Source organism: Rosa chinensis, chromosome 1, assembly GCF_002994745.2.
Source record: "Rosa chinensis cultivar Old Blush chromosome 1, RchiOBHm-V2, whole genome shotgun sequence".
NCBI classification, from domain to species: Eukaryota; Viridiplantae; Streptophyta; class Magnoliopsida; order Rosales; family Rosaceae; genus Rosa; species Rosa chinensis.
In genome coordinates, this window is record NC_037088.1 from 27,512,605 (window position 1) to 27,530,606 (window position 18,002).

Genomic DNA, 18,002 nt, shown 5'->3' on the forward strand with positions numbered 1-18,002 from the left:
TATTATTATATCACCAATACATTATTCCCTAATGGCGTACTTACAACCTTTTATATGTGTAGCCATATTAGGTGCTTTGACATTGTTTTATGACATTCTCTTCGGGAGAACCATGTCATTTGGATACATGTATACCACAAATCAAATGGGGTCTAGATTGTTTGTGATAGTATGTTTGGTTTTAGGGACTTTAACCCATGAAAATGCCTTTGCATTTAGCATATGATTTTGTCACTTTCTTTTATCAATTCACTAGTTTTGATATTTCTTGAAGTCAAAATAAGATGGTGGATAAATATCTCACACCAATTCATATCGTTCTTCATGAACAATCTTTCTCCCCCTCATGGCAGGAGGATTGTCTCATTAAAGTGACAACTCGCAAATATGCGGTAAATAAACAATTTGCTTGTGAGTAAGATTAGTAGTCATCAAACTTGTAAGTGATTCCACGCAACATGATGGACAAAAGATGATGTAATCGATCATGCCAAATAGTTTATTTGGTTCAATGAACTTCTGGTTCATGACATTATAATATATATGCCTCAATTTACTGTAAAAATTTGACACAGTATATATCAGATAGCAAAAAAATCTTCTCCAACCATATTGAATGTACTTAGTGAGTCAATATTTCAAATTTGGTAACATGATAGTAGCTCATTCAGAGCCATAGATCAAGATCTACAACTCTTGATAAGAGTTGTTACCTTAGCTTCAGTAAACATTAATTGTGAAATACTGATAATTGGAATGGACCGAATTCATTTTGAACTGCTGGCCAAAATGATACACTCGAAAATTTTAAGTTGAAGACTATAATCCATAATAATAGAGTAACTATATCAAGTGGAGAACCTCAAGTTCTGTGTCACATATAAATGTGTAGTCATAAAGAGGAGGGACTTCATGCCCTCATATAATTGGAGATCCAAGAAACTTGAGATTTCAATTTTTTTTTCAATTTATAACAACCTCTCAAGGAACATCAGGTTCCTAGATAATCGGATTAAGAAACATTTAGTTTCAATGGGAGCTCAAGAAGTTACAATAAATTTGAGGAATAACACAATAATGCTTTCAACTTTGCTTATTATAAGCAATAGACATCAGGGATGTGTGATAATCTCAATGTTCTTATTAGTTAATGCAATTTAATTTGACTAGTGCCATTTTGAAAATAGCTTGATAAACATCCACCATATTGTGTACCATAGGCGACACACACCCAATTTTTAATTTCCTCACATGTGTGGATGTTGGGGCAATATTTACATTGACTCCTGATTTTTCTCTTGCCATGATTCACTTCTGGTGACATTTCATGGTAGCCATGTCAATCGGCTTTCTTACTATACAATGAGACCATGAGAACACGAGATTGTACATCTTTGGTAATAATATTATGTACTCTTCTGGAGCTAGCAATCAGATATGTAAGATCTGAGATGATTAGCTTCACGATCATACCTTATAAGAGAGGGACTTTAGATTATCATCTAGTGAGTATGATCATTGAGGAACTTCAAGTCCTCATGTAATTAAGGATCCAGAAACTACAGGTTCTGATCTCTTTTAATTACAAAATTCTCAATCACGAATTTGGGTTTAATGGTCACTTTCTCAAAACTTATGATAAGGAAAAAATTGATACTGACATAATTAAATTAATGAAATGACGTACCTGAATTCAAAGGGTATACTCATACTCATTCGTCATAAACCAATGATTGAATATCTGCTTACGTATAAATTGGTGTCAATACAATTCCCCCAAAACTTCAGGTTTGAGGTTGACCGAGATTAAAGCTCTTCGTTAAATTGTCCATATACTCAAAACTTACAGCTCGAGTTTGCACAGTCAGAACTTCAGGTTCTAATTTGCAGTGAACTTATGGTATAGTAATTAATGTAAGAAAATAGTAAGAAGGTTGTAAGTAGAAGAATCAAGAATGTATCAATCGGCATACGAAAATACACTCGAAACTTCTATTGTGAGTTGACATAAAGTCAAAATAAATTTTAAATAAATCATGTGTAATCGAAGCTTCAGGTTCGAATTTGTACTATTATAACTGCTGGTTCTAAGATTTTGTATGTTGAACTTCAGGTTCAGATAAAATTTGGTGCTCGAAATTTCAGGCTCGAGGCAACTAAAGTGAAGTTTCAAGTTCACTTTATAGCCAGTTTTTATTTTGTACACGAAGCTTCATGTCACAATTTTCCAATTTACATTTCATGACCCTTGAGGAACTTCAGGTCCCCATATGACCAGGGATCACGACATGTGGTCATTGTATAACTTTGAGGAACTTTTGGCCCCCGTTAAATGTATAGGCTCTGAGAAACTTCATGTCACAATTTTGATTATATAACCCTCTAGAAACTCTAGGCCCTGATGTTATTGGATCAAGAAACTTCAGGTCTCGATCGATTTTGATCCACAACTAGATAAATGTGGGTTTATTATATCAATTTCTCAAATGAATGAAATCCAAATAATAGATTAAAAAATATACCTGGATTTCAAAAGAATTACATGTGGTAATTGAGATACCAACACTAGTACAAAAATTGAATCAGACGACGGCTAAAAACTATCATCTGATGCGGAGCTGACTGTCGTATATTTCGCTGCCGTCTGATGAAACATGATTTAGAGAACTGTCGTCTGAAGAACTCGGCATCCATATCGACAGCATATCGACAGGCTGTCGATAGCTTGTTGACATAATTAACTGTCGTGTGAACGTCACTCAGACAACGAGCAACTTAAGAACCCGTTGTGTGATTGTGATTTAGAAGTTTTTTTTTTATAACTGTTGTGTGACTGTTATTTACACAACTAAAACATTGATAGCATCCGTGATCTGTATTACTCTCACACAACAGTTTTTATTGTATGGCTATAGTGAACATTGTGTACGTACAACAGAAAATGAAATAAAAAAATCACCAAATGAACAGTAATTACCAATATATATTTAATATTGTTACAATCCACATAATTGTATCGAACTGGATTAGACAATATTGCAAAAAAGGAGCACCTCTATACTACTCCAACACCAAAATATGGAGCACATCTATACTACTCCACTAGCAAAATAAGTGAAGAAATGTATTTTAAATTGTCACTTCGGAGCACAAAAATACATTTCTAGCCTATTTCACTTCACAGCTTCTAGGGCATGAGCAACTGCATACTTTACAGCTTGAGGATGTTCTTCATCACATAACTTGCGAGCTCATTATGCCCTTCATCAATTTCCACTTGACCATAAACATGGTTGGCTCTCCTAGCCCATTGTAATAGTTTGAAAATAACAATGAAAGAAATGCCATTTGATAAACAAACAGAAAACATCCAAATTAAGAAGTTTCAGTTACCTTATCTGCAAATGACAAGTTTGTATCATGGATGATATCTCTCATATATCTCATCATAAAATAACCACACTATTTGTCGTTTGGCTGTGATGGAATACCCTAAACAATAGATAGAGCGCACCATCAATCAACAGCATACATATACTACTAATTATAGACTGAAACATTATTAAAAAAGAAATAACTATGTCGAACACATACTGCCATGTTCTTCCATTGAACAGAGCTCTGGGTGGAAAATATACACCTGAGCACATCTAGAACATCAGAACTTGAAACCATCTTAAAAACATCACAGAACCTGAGCTATGTCCTTTCATTTCTTGTGCCGGATAACATCACAGTACTTAAAAACATATCACTAAGAATAATGCATGAATGAGTTTAGTGTATAACTATATACAGCCTCACTAAAAGGCTAATCTGGAATATGAAGTAGTTATCAAGCTTCAGAATTTGCTTACAAGAAACACACAAACATTGGGTGCATGCCCCCATAAGTGCACATAGAACACCAAAAAGATTATTGTAAATATTAAATGTGTTTTAAGACCTGTCATACATTTCTCCTGAACTAGAGAATCTAACCCATGTTACAAATGCACTAACAATTGAAAGGACCAATAAAAATGGTCATTAATCTCTTTTGACTAGATTAAATAAAGTCCAGTATGCCACTTGCTCAATAATTCATTCTAAACAAAAATCCTTATTATCAGCAAGGTTCGAAAAATCGCTAGGCGCTAGTCGGGCGGTGGCCAGGGGACTAGCGCCCAGGCGGACGTCCAGGCGGCGCCTAGGCGGTTTTTATTTTCTTAATTTTTATATCATATAATTATATATAAAATATATATAAAGACTTAAAAAGAGTTTAAAAAACTACTTAGAAGAGTTTATATTTACTAGAATTTCTATTTCTTTTTCTTTTTTTAAAAGACAAAATTCAATTCGTCTATCTTCTCTTTCATTCTATCTACCTCCTCATCGTCCTAAGCATTGATCATTGAGATCTTTTGATCATTAAACATGTGGTCATTAAGTGTTTCAGAATTCAAAGTTTCAATGAGATCTCAAATGTAGATGTAAAGATGAATTCCATTTGCTTCGAAAATCATTAAGATCTCAGATCTAAATCATTTGATGAATTTCAATGCCTAAAACCGCCTAGCCGCCTAGGCCGCCCAGCCGGCCTAGGCACCCGCCCAGCCCCCCCAACCCGCCCAGGCGCTCGCCCAACCCGCCTAGCGCCTAGCCGCCTAGGCGCCCGCCTAAATCCTGTCCGCCCAATGCCTCCGATTACCGATTACTCGAGTCGGCCTGCTACCGCCCAGCGCCTAGGCGGCCTGAGCGGCCGTTTTTTAGAACACTGATTATCAGTCTTCTCTACTACACATTCATCATCTCAATTATCACTTGTCAGCATGGTCTACATTCTACAATATACATTTCCCAAACAGATGATGATAGGAACAACATGGTTCATTTGAAAGACCAAGACAACCAGGGCACCAAGCCACCAACATATCTATAAGCATCTGAAATTAAATAGGACATTGCTTATTTGACCAATAGGCACAAAGAAAAGTATCATTTGAATATAGTGTCACTTACTACATTCATAAGGAGTACAACACAAGATTGCAATCTCTTAAAACTTTTGTTTTTTCCAAATCGGCCTTCTCTTTTGCATATATAAGGTTCAGTAATTGAAAACCTAGGTCAGCTGTCATTCCCCCTTTCATTTCTTTTTTTCTTTTTTGTATGAGAAATTATAACCATGATAGGCTAAAACACTCTTCCAGAATGGCTTCAAACTCATTTGCAAATACCAACCAAAGAAAAGTCAAGAAAAAGAAGGCTATAGCAAGTTGATCGTGAAACTATTTCTATTCCATGGTTTAACTTACTAAAATAGTAGCACACATACAGATAGAGAAGGAAAGAGTATATAAGCTGCTAAGGCAAAGAATGAAGACCAATATAATACCTATGCTGGAATTGCGGCTGGTTTTTGGTTTTGCAAGAGTCACAATGGGGAAAAATACTTTCAGCTGCAACAAAAGGGAATTGGATTCAAAATGTAGTTCTCACCACAATAACATGCAGAAATATAATTTGTAACAAGTTTATTAGGCACCCAAATTTGGGAGCTCCAAAGCTACCTGACAATAAAGAAGACTAGTATCTTTTCCATGGAATATCTTCACAATAAATTTACCACCTTCTTTAGTTACATAAGTAACAATTGTTAAGCCTTGAAAGTAAGAACCACCAGCTGGTCTCTTATATATATATATAACACATACATATGTATGCACACACATATACTACTCGAAGAAACGGACCTTATTTTAATCAAATCAACATCCCACTAATGAGTTATCATTCACTAAGAGAAGAAAATAAAACACCATAATCAATTGCAGAAGAGAAATCCAACCACAATTGCAGAAGAAATTCCACCACTAATGAGTTACAAACAACTAGTGCACTACTCAATTGTTCATGGAAACAATTAAATTGTAAATCGGTAGAGAATAGAACAATACCACTCTTTCTGGAATTAGGAAGAGACAAAGGTTGAAATTGGGAGCAGGCATTGCCATCAATGCCCACACATTAACATACAGAAAACTTCAAACAAATTTCTTATTCCACCACTTAATCAATAACAATCTAAATCAAAAGTCGAAAGCTTTTCAAGATTGAAATGCAAACCTTAACCAAAATATACGAGCAACAATTTGAGTGCCAATATGCTCTGGCTCAAATGACACCCAAAAATTACAAGAACAAACCATCACAACAAAGCACATAATCCAACAGAAACTAGTCAAAACCAGAAACTCTAAGCGTCCCCACTATCCACCAAGATACTTTGGAAGGATTGGTAAACCTATTTTGTTACAGTCTGCGGCACTGAATCAATTGCCCAGTTGTAAAATTCTAGAACATGACTAATATGCACATGAAAACCAAGAACAGCATCATCATACAATGACAAGAGCAAAATGACCATAAATGCCAAACTATAAGGAATGCGAGTCAGTACAAATTGTACTGAAAAATCAATGCATAACACTTCATTCACAAAAACAGACACATTTTCAGTAACACACATGCTCGTTTCCTACATAAAGCTCCTCTTTCTCCGCTTCTAGCTAGTCTCTCCCCAAACCTCCCTTCTCTCTCTACCTCACTGTCCCTCTTTGTTTGTATCTATATACAAACCTCACACACTCTCAGCTTGTAAAATTATACAAATTGTCAGCACAACTGAACTCCGATCATCTTTCATAGCCCAAATAGAAACAATTGCACAACATATACATATATAAACCTAAATGAAAAGGAAAGGTAGAAGAAGCAAAAAGGCTGAGTGGGTTTTGTACTTACAACAAAAAGACTGCAATCGGTTTGATGCGAAAAGAACTCAAGCGAGGTCTCACCACCATTTTCGAAAGGGCAGACATCCTTATTCCTCCGACTGAACTTCACATAACTCTCCTTCTTTAAACGCGTTCAAGACGGCACTGGTTCTCATGCCGTGAAGTATCAGAGTCTTCTTCCCGGTCTCGATCTTCAAAAATAAAACAAAACCCCAATTCGTAGAAATCATACCCCAAAAGGCACAATGAAATTAAAGCTTTGGTTTTGAACATATGGGGATGGGGAATACTTACGAGCTTGGGGGAACGCTTCTCGAGCGCTCTTCTGGCCCTGGCCTTCTGGGGAGTTTTCACTCTCAACATGATTGCAGAAAGTTGCGACCTTTGCTTTCTAGATTTCACTCTCTCAATGTGTTCGGCTGCAGCTTTATGGATTGTGATTTTTTGTTCTTCTGTTTTATGGTCGGTGATGGCCTTGAGGGGCTCGTACCGGAGATGATGGGGGAGAACATCTTCTTCTGTGACGCCTTCCGCTTCAAAATTTTCCTCTTGAGATTGAAAATTGAAACCCTAGAAAACTAGGAATTTTGAATTCAGCAGAGTGTGATGGGGATCTGGAAGGGACATCGGACGACAACTCGTTTTGGATTTAGGGCATCAAGCTGTCAAACTCCGAGGATATTGCTGCAATCCACATAGACGAAGTAGAGATGAGGGTCTTGTTCTTTCTTGACCTGCGAGCTGGTAGAAGTGAACAAGTGCAAGGGAAAGAAAGTGCTTCAGTTTCGCCAAAAGGGTATCGAGAAAATTGGGGTTGTTGGCTTCTAGAGGTTTGAGGAAGAGAGACTGGTTTTGGTTTTAAGGTGAGGCGCGAGCGAAGATTGATTTTGGCTGTAAGTTTTTGTTCGAGAGAGTGAGGAGTGACGATTTTGGTTTGGGTCGATCTGTTTTGTTATTTTTGTTAATTTTTTTCGCTTTAAGTGTAGGGTTTCAAGTCCGGCCATATCAATTTGGACAAGCCCTACAAGGACTTACACAACAGAAATTAAAAACAATGTAGTCTGAATGCATGAGTTTTAAATTTGGGATTTGTCTAGTGTTAACTTGACTTCTCCATTTGGGGAGTTGGAGAAAAATGGTGATAGGAAATCTCCCTCCTTTTTGTCAAACTATCTGATTAGACCACAGTTATATTATTTCTCATCTTCTGATCAATACATGTTGGAGAAAATTTTGGGTTTCATATGGGGTATGGCACCACTAACACGGTGGGAAACTTGCCGCTCAATTTTTTTGAGCGTCACACAACATTTTTTATCTTAAACATCTTCTAAACTAATTTCTAAGTCCTTATCACACAACGGCTCTTACAAAAATGACGTCTGGAAAAAAAAATTCAATCACACGACAGAAAATTGCATACTGTCGTCTGAAAGGTGTTGTCTGATTCAATTTCTGTAGTAGTGAAAATTATGCTTGCGATAAACATATATCTGCGTTTGTGCATACCTCAATGCTTCCATAATAGAAGACAAAAATGTATTGATATATATGAAATGTTTGATAGAGCGTGCTTTGCGATATGTATGCAGTCATGCAGACACAAAATAAGGAATACAATAATATATTTGCCAGATGTAATTGCTTTGACTACCCTTAACAAAGGGTTGCTAAATCCAATCGAACCAAATGATTATTTGATAGCAAGTCTGCAGCTAGCCGTCCCTAAATCAAGATATGTTAGGAAACATGGTAGTATATCCAAATTAAAACAATTTGTTTGCATAATTACATAACTTGCCAATATAGGTTAAACAAAATCAACCGCTATAATTATGAAAATTAAACTCATAGATCATAAATCATGGTCAAAAGCAACAATGTTGCGCCAAGACGTCTTAGATCATCATTGAGTTTTTAAGAAAAAAGAAGGAAAAATGTGTTGATAACGTGTTATAAAGTAGAGAAAATATAAAGAGAGAATAGTTAGGAGGAAGTAGAAGTGTTCTCATTCAGTCTTATTAGCTTCCTTTATATAAAAGTAGAGTTTATATCAAAGTACATAACTAATGAGTATTTCCGTGGACAACCACATAGATAGTAATATTTACAACATTTTTTTTAAAAATATTTTTAACAAATAAAGCACTCACATTTTGGCTCAATGAGACGGGCCTCAAAATAATCGGATATGTGAATTTTTTGGTTTCAATAGCAAGTAAAAGGGTACGTTGTATGGATCGAAGAAGGGACCTTCGCCCTTCGGGGTTCTGCATGCAATCAACTACATACGTGGCTTAGGTCAAAGTCCTACGTACAATACAATGCAGATTAGCTGGAGATAGAGAGTTGACAGTCAAATGCTAGCTATTGTGAAGCTTAATATTTACATGCTTAAATATAGAGGTAAGAGGCTGCAGATGATGGCACGGAATTGTGGATGAACAAGCAGCAATTGACACTAGGAATGCCTGTACCTCTTAAACAGGCTGCGCATAGTTGTATAGAACAATTTGTATAGTAAAATTTATTTTTGGTCATGATCGTTTTCACACCAAGATGATTATTCATTCAATGGCATAAAAGAATTAAATTTCTTCTCTTCAAAGATTGGAAAAATGAAAATATATATGTAATGTACATCCACTGATAAATTGATCAGTCATCAAACAATATATAAAATCAATATAACAATTATTTCCTGTTCAAAAAGAAAGAATATGACAAATAATTTTTGTAGTTGGTATGTGTACCAAATCCAATACTTACAATTATCTTATTGAATTAAATCACTTTAACATCAAACTCATCATCAACAACTTCGAACTCATCATCAATGCTTTTCATCTTGGCATCTTCAAGCTGCTTCGCTAGTTCGGTGTTTATACAGCGAAGTCTTTCTTTTTCACTCTCCCATTTCTGTAGTGAAAAGAGATAAAAGAATACACTAATTTAAAGGTTCATGCATATATATTCATATTCATATATTTGATCGATCCAAACCTTCAAGATAATTACAAATAATAATAACAGCAATAATAATGGAATTAAATCAAACCTTGCGCGCTTCTGCTAACCATGCCACTAATTCATCAGCTTTCTTTTGCTCTAAAATAACCCTCTCCTTCTGAAACACATACAAGATCAATACATCAGCTACCACTACGTTATTTTTTGGGCCAGAGAGCTCCAATTAACATAGATTAATTTCCATGATAATGTCAAACAAGCAAATTATGTCTAATTCGCAAATTAGGAGACAACTAGATTATCAAACCAAGTCATTAACGGTCCAAGACAATATATACATTTACACACACACACACGTACATATAATGTACCATCATTTTCCTCCACTGAAATATAACACTAGTTAACCACTTAATTAAACAAGAAGAAAACCTAAGAATATTCATTTGAGTCGGGGATAGAAGAATACCATCTCTATTTTCTCGGCTTCACTCTTGCCAAGTGCCTCCTTAAGATCTTCCACTTGAGCTTCACTTTGTGTAAGCTTTTCCTCAAGATCTTTCCTTACAGCTCTAGTCTGCTCAAGCTCAAACTTTTTGACTTGTTCACAGTGTGCATGTGCTCTCTTCAGATCTTCCACTTCATCCCCAATGATCTGCTCAAGAACTTTCTCAAGTTGTTTGTTTCGACTTTCACTTTGCCGAAGCAAATTTGAAAGCTCCTCCTTCTGAGCTTCACTGATCATGAGCTCTTCGTTTTTAGCCAAGTTCTCTGCTACACTCTTCTTGAGCTCTTCGGTTTTAGCCAAGAGATTTGCTTCACTCTTCTTGAGGTCTTCAGTTTTAGCCAAGAGCTTTCCTTCACTGATCTTGAGGTCTAAGATTTTAGCCAAAAGCTTTGCTTCAGTCTGATGGTACAATTTCGTAAGTTCATTCCTCTTGGCTTCTATCCTCTCAAGCTCTTTCCTTTGAGCTACATATTTTAACAAGCCTAGACTTCTTGGCACACTTTGTGTTAAATTTCCTATTTTCACAACATAGCATGAGAAAGAAAATAAGTCGACTATCTTGCCACCTCTTTTAAGGAAAAAGCAATCTTAGAGTTCATACCAAACTTTTAAACTTGATTAAATTAAGAAAAGAGGTCAAACTCACCAATTTCCATTTCTTCTGGGCTATGATACTGCATGTCAGACTTGAAACCTGAAAAACTGAAGAAAAAAATAAAAATAAATAAATCATAATAAGATTCAAATTCAACGAACAACTAACTAAACAGGGAATGGTACATGTGTATACATGACTATCAGAACCACTGACTTTCTTATTGCTGATGTTTAATTTCCAAACAATACATATTACAACTTAGCAACAGCAAATCAATCTTTTTGAAATATATACAGAATGAGTCTCGTGTTCAGTAATCTATCTATCATCATCAAGTAAAGTTCATGCTTATCATGATAACTAGTACAATGATCATCACTTTTTTGTACAAAGACGATTTCAGCCATCAACATGGCCTGCAAATCCTAAACCCTAATTTTTATCATCTCAAGGATATCATTTATCAACATGGGAAATCTCACATCCCTACAAATATACTATCTACAGGCCAATATTGTACTACTAAGCGACATAAGTTGTTGTTACAGAAATATGGTAAAAAAGTTGTATTACACCAAAATGGAGGGTTTAGGGTTCTATGGTTTAGGCCCTTGGCTCGTCAAAGTTAAGGTCAACGTGATATGGCAACATCACATTAGTTTTTTGTGCTATCAAACTTGCAGAGCCATAATACCTACCGAGGGAGGAAAAGCCCTCATGAACTTGATAAAAACTAGGCAATTACATATGATAAAAATAAAGGCATCGAATCACCCAGAAGAAAATATCTGAATTCATCTTAAAGATTCTGAACTCTCTTTAGTTTCTCATCCTATCAAGTAAATAGTATAACGATTCTATATTAATGAATAGCTCCCATTTTGAGATTCATGGCTGGAATAGATAAGAAAAATTGCAGACAACAATATTCACCTATTCCTCAGATTTAATTCTACAGCAAGAACTGCTAGCTTCTATTGATTACAAGCAATACATGATTTTATGCATGAAATAATACAGCCAAACATGAAATACACACATAGAGAGGAGGGACTTCACTTACAGTAGAAAGAAGAGACGCAAATCTTGGGTTTTCCCCTTCTTCTTGGCTTTGAATGGAGAGAGAGCTAGGTTTTTGGCGACAAAGATATCACTTTTCTTTTTAACTTGGACATTTAACCCTTTCTTTTTTCCTAGCCGACCTACGTTGAGACAATCAGCCCAATAGAAAAATTAGGAAAATTTTGCGGATCTCACTTTTATGAAATTCACGCAAATTTCAAATTAGAAAACCTCATACGTACCTTCATTATCAGTGTACGTGTTTCGGAGAATGACCCGCCTAACCAGTTTATTTATTTATCTTTTTTTTTTTTTTTTGTAAATAACCCCTTTATTTTATTAGACTATGCCAAAATTCAAGACACGCTTATTTTGTTTTTTTTTCCTACTCGAAGTTATACACAAAAATCTTTAATGATGATTCTTGTAAACTCATATTTTGTGCATTCTCGTACCCTAAAATGTATTAAATGGGTCAACCAAATTCTTTATATGTGTGAAATTAGTCTGCTATAATTAATACGGGCACAATTCTTTTTTACTAAATGGGTTATGCGGGTCGCCAAATAAGGTCAAATTTGGTTTTGAATCTCCAAGATGATTATTAATTGGGTCAAATTTGAATTTGCGTATTTTGACACGTTTAATACATTGACACGATCTGAACCCAACACGTAGGACAATACCTATTAACAACCTTCATTAGCTCTTTCTTTGGGTTCACTGCACAAATCTTTTGGACAAGACTACGTACTCTAAATAATATAGTGCTAAGTTTTTGTCGGGAAAGCCTATGGTCAGGACATACACAGAGAGAAGGAAAAAAAAAAAAAAAAGGAGAAGCTATCCTTCATTTCCAAAAATGCTGGCTGAGGTAGTAGAATTTCCACAATTTTATTGCTTGGTTTGATAAGGCAGTGGCAATTTTATCTCAATCGGAGCTCCAATTAGTGGTGGTTATCAGTAGGTATATCTGGACTGAAATGATTGATATCATGCATGAGTCTTTCATCTCTGACTGCAATGAATTTATATGAGAAAGCGAGCTAGCTAGTTAATTAGCTGGCATTATATAGGTTTGCATTGTGAAAGCCACCGGTATGCAAGTTTAGCAGCACAAGGTGATGCTAGTATAGGTGATGTGGGATGGTTTTAATTATTTGCCTTGCTGGGGTAGGCGGGTAGCAGCTTGTTATTGGTTTGTCATTGTCAACTGTACGTGGAGCTGCATGCTTTTAAGAATCTAAGGTGAGTCTGGAACTAATTAAAGATCGATGGAAGGATTCTACTCGTTATGCTTGTATGATTGTATCGACACTAGAAACCAAATTGGCTGGCTTTGCAGTGGAGGGAGTTCTTGTGGAGGAGGTAAGAGCTTTGGTGGTTGAATTCCACAAGGTGCGAGTAGTTGCTCATCTTATAGCAAGTTATTGTTTTTTTGTGGCAAAGAAAATATTATGGCTCCCAACATGAGTGATTAGCATCTAGGTCAATGGAAATAAAAACGCAGAAGTCCAGATCGAAATCACAAATCTGCCCTATTATCGCTTTTTTTTTTTGTGATGTGATAATTCTCCAACTTCAGGAGCTAAGCAATTGTTTCAATGAGGCTAATACTGAGCTACTCCTTTGTTTGACATGAAGTCCACATCATTCTTTTGCTGCTTTCAACAAGCAATGTTTGATGCTTCTTGCTCAATTTTATCAAGACATCAAAGTTGTTACAGAGTCTCAGCTTGAGATTTATATTGATGATATGCAATCTTACACAAAGTTTCAAGACTTGTAAGGAATTTTTTATCTTGCACCAGTCCGCCACTGATGAGCACGGTTACGAATGGGCAGGTATATATTCATTTGGGTCTGACAGTGAGACCCAGTTGGATAATGTGCATTTTGTTAACATTTTCCTTCATCATTTGGTAAATATCATCAAGGAGAGCTTGTGAAAGAAGCTTCCTTTCAATTATGGATGGAAAAATTGTGCCGGCAAATTCTGTATAACGGAAGCGAAACAATACCATCTCCTCAACATAGTATGAAATAGGCTATTTTTTTTTTTCAGATTGTAGCGGCAAACCTGTCGAACCTTAACATGATCAGAATTAGGAGTTAGAGTAGGCCTCTGAAATTAAATACGAGGGACCATAGGGTTGTAAAGACGAAATTCGCTGCAAAAGGGACTAGAGGACGGTGGTACATAAAAGGAACTTCTGCCTCGCTAACCATCATCATCTGTACCGACATTTTTCAATGCTCTGATTTCTGATCCTAGCTTTCTATATGTCAAATTCGAGAGATTTGGATATCTCTGAACTATATCTCATTCTATATATCAACGTTTTTTTTTTTTTTTGAGAAAGGGGTTTGTAACTCAGCCAAGTTGGGAGGCTCATCCCCACGCCTAATTTATTATATTAGAATAATTAGAATGCGTCGAGGGGGACATAACACCTTGACCTCGAGCATCAGTACAAAAGTCCTCGTAGAGTACATCCCGAATAATAATAGGAGACTCATCTAACCAAACATCAGAAAGATAATTAAAACTAGCAAGGTGCGTCAATCTATTTGCAGCACCATTTGCTTCGATCACAGAAGATGTGTCTAATCTGAAAAGAGTGAAAAGACGTCAAATATGACTTACAATCATCCATCAATCTATCAACTTTTAATTGCATCGAAGTGAATGAGGAGATTGGGAGAGTAGAAGGGATTTCACAGAGAGAGAGAGAGAGAGAGAGAGAGAGAGAGAGAGAGAGAGAGAGTTGTAGCTACAAGCTTGTAAGATCTATTAAAAAGAAGAACAAAACTATGCATTTTGAAAATTGACGTGTTTTTACTGAGAAACACGTTTTGGCTTCATTTGCAGAAAAATTTATTAATGTTTGTTGAGTAAAAATTGCACACAACGAGCGAAAATGTCATTCAATATAATTTCACTCGTATTCATTTAGTAAATAGAGTTTTTATTATTTTAGATTCGACCTATTCAAGACGAAGTGGTGTTAGCTTAGTGGTTAGAGCACCCACTACCTATGTACGAAGTCATGGATTCGAGTCACCATGGGGGCATGAGTGAAACCCTTTGATCATCTTTTAAAAAAGAGAAAAAAGAAAAGAAAAAAAATTAGACCCATTCAAGACCGAATGTGTCTCTTAATTACAATCCCTTATTACAGGAAACACCCTCTTATTCCATTTCCATTTATGAAGAAGCCAAATGAGGGATGTGTGTCTGTTTGTTTTTGCGGCTGCACTCGGATATTTGAATGGGTTGCCTATGTACCCTTGGAGAGGGATCAAGTCACTCGTAGTTCAAGATTTACCCTCTTATTCCATTTATGAAGAAGCTAAATGAGGGATGTGTGTCTGTTTGTTTTTGCGGCTGCACTCGGATATTTGAATGGGTTGCCTACATACCCTTAGAGAGGGATCAAGTCACTCATAGTTCAAGATTTAAATTTTCGGTTTTGTACTGACTTTGGGTTAGACAGATGTATACATAATTTGAATCCGTCAAATAAACTTTTTTCTTTAGGTGGACACTCAATTTGGTAGAGTGTCCATTGATTTGATTTGGGCACCCGCATGATAAAGTAATTTGGGGTTCACATCCAAAATCAATTGGCAATGGATGAAGTGGCCTAAACCCTTATAAACTCACTAACAAGGTCCCATTTTTCCCGTGTGGGATTTATATATTCTCAATATGTCCCCGCACGTGTGGCGAATTTTCAAGCCATATACTTGGACAACTTTGGGTGACGTGGAGCCCCTGTAGCCATGAGTCGTGCACATGTGGGATAACCCGCTCTGATACCATGATAAAGTAATCTGGGGTTAACATCTAAAACTATTTGGCAAGGGATGGAGTGGTCCAAACCCTTATATACTCACTAACAAAATCCCATTTTTCCCATGTGGGATCTATATATTCTCAACACGCCCCCGCACGTGTGGAAAATTTTCAAGCCATACTTGTGGACAACTTTGGGTGACTTGTGGCCGTGAAACATGCACACGTGGGATAACCCGCTCTGATACCATGATAAAGTAATCTGGGGTTCACATGCAAAACCAATTGGCAATGGATGGAGTGACCCAAACCCTTATAAACCCACTAGCAAGGTCTCATTTTTCCCATATGGGATGTATATACCCTCAACACGCTCCCGCACGTGTGGTGAATTTTCAAGCCATACATGTGGACAACTTTGGGTGAAGTGGAGCTCGTGTGGCCATGAGACATGCACACGTGGGATAATATGCTCTGATACCATGATAAAGTAATCAGGAGTTCACATCCAAAACTAATTGGCAATAGATGGAGTGACCCAAACTCTTATAAACTCATAGGCAAGGTTGCCGTGCTTTGCAATTGGGCCTTGAGACTTGAGAATAGGCCTTGCATTGTTCTATTTTATGCTTTGAAGTTGGCTGCAAGTAATATGATGAAGCCCGAAACTCCAAAAAGGAATGTGTAGCTAATTTGGACATCATCAATTTTTTTTGGCTTATATCTCTGCCTCAGTCCCCGATGCCATCTGATAACATCCTCTGAACATTTTGAAAGAATTGATAAGCTTTTTCTAGGGAGTAGCTTTGGCGTGATCATCAGGTTGAGTTCTTGCTGTCATGTATGTCTTGAGATTTATTTTGTCAAGACCAATTGATTAGCTTGGTTATACTTGTCTGTGTCACCACCAAAGAGTAGAAAAGCCAAGGAATTTTATTGTTAGTCTCCTTTCTTTCCATTGATCTTTGTCTCTTTGCCCCAAAGGTTTTATCAACCAAGATTAATTATTACGTTGTTCAGTTATGCAGACATAAATTCAAGCCACATATTGAGCATTAATGTTGTACTAAGCCTTGAATATTGATTTTGCATGGCTTCCTTTTGATTGAGAAAGAACCATGTAGCAAGGCACACTTTGACAATCACACTTTCAATGATATATGTTTTGTTGCTTCTGTCCTTATGTGCAGGTTTGAATATAATTAAGCCAACAATATGAAACCAATAGCGAAGGCTTTATTTTTTCCTTTTTTGCTTTTGACTATAATGTTGACTTGCAGACATCATACAAACTATCTTTCCACAAGAGGCAGTCACGACTATTGAAGCTTTGACATAACTTTTGGGATTGATCGAGCTTGTTCCATCCTCTGTGCCAACTGGGCTACTCCATTTGCGGCAGGTTGTTAGCATTGATATTTGCTGCCTCCACCGCTTAAGCACCTCTGCAACTATTTGGGTTTGATGATGACAATGTATCTTTCATTTTGTGCAGGTACCCATTTTCGTGGCTGCCATGTAGTGATTGAAGGTGAGCCGAGTCAAACATTCATTTGATGACAACTCACCGCTACATTCTTTCAGCTTGCCTCGGCTTTGTTGATCACTGTGTATGCTTGGCTTTCTGTGATGATCATGCTACTAGCAGGCTTCATGTGCTTTTTGAGGGAGAGACATATGCTTTCGTGTTGTTTGTTTTGCAAATGATGCAAGGCCATTTGTTTTGTTACAGTGGTAGAAGGCTTTCGACGCTGATTGTTGTTGGTTTTCAGAACATATGAGAGTTCTTGTGGAAGTAGAAAGGCATTGGAGCTAGCCTTATTTCCACACTGTTTAGAGCTATGTCGACCCTTTATTTGCTATTGCAAGGCACTTGTTGATACTCTAGAGTACTGCAAACAAGGCTTAAAAAATTTCACCGGATTGGTCACACACTCGTTGATACATAATGTACCGTAAACGAGATTGCGACCGCTCGGGGATCTCCACAGCTCCATGATGAGACAAGTAAAAAAGATGCTGCATTTATTCGCCAGGAGAGCACCATCATACGCAGGACGCATCACGACTATTGTGGGCAGCAGCTTGACGACTCCGTTATCGCTAATGTGGTAATTGCGTTGGTCACCAGCAGGAGATTATGAGAGCGTGTGAGCTCAACAACAAACACTCCATAGAGATTTTGGCCATGCTTCATGGATTATTGTATTTGTGTAACGCAGTGAAAGCTAAAAGGATGATAGATGAAAACGGTAGACAAGCGTCGAACTGAATATGGAACAA

The 18,002-nt window shown here is 36.8% G+C and overlaps 1 protein-coding gene across 1 annotated transcript; it reads right to left on the reverse strand.

The window, feature by feature from the left end:
- Window positions 1-9,454: 9,454 nt before the first annotated feature.
- On the reverse strand, window positions 9,455-12,037 carry LOC121050932 (dixin-like). Its single transcript, XM_040512456.1, has 5 exons — window positions 11,922-12,037; window positions 10,907-10,962; window positions 10,222-10,775; window positions 9,841-9,909; window positions 9,455-9,701 (listed from the first exon to the last, which is right to left on the reverse strand). Exons 2-5 carry the CDS (start codon window positions 10,938-10,940, stop codon window positions 9,567-9,569), a joined length of 792 nt encoding a protein of 263 aa, XP_040368390.1. The 5' UTR covers window positions 10,941-10,962; window positions 11,922-12,037; the 3' UTR covers window positions 9,455-9,566.
- Between the last annotated feature and the right edge of the window lie 5,965 nt (window positions 12,038-18,002).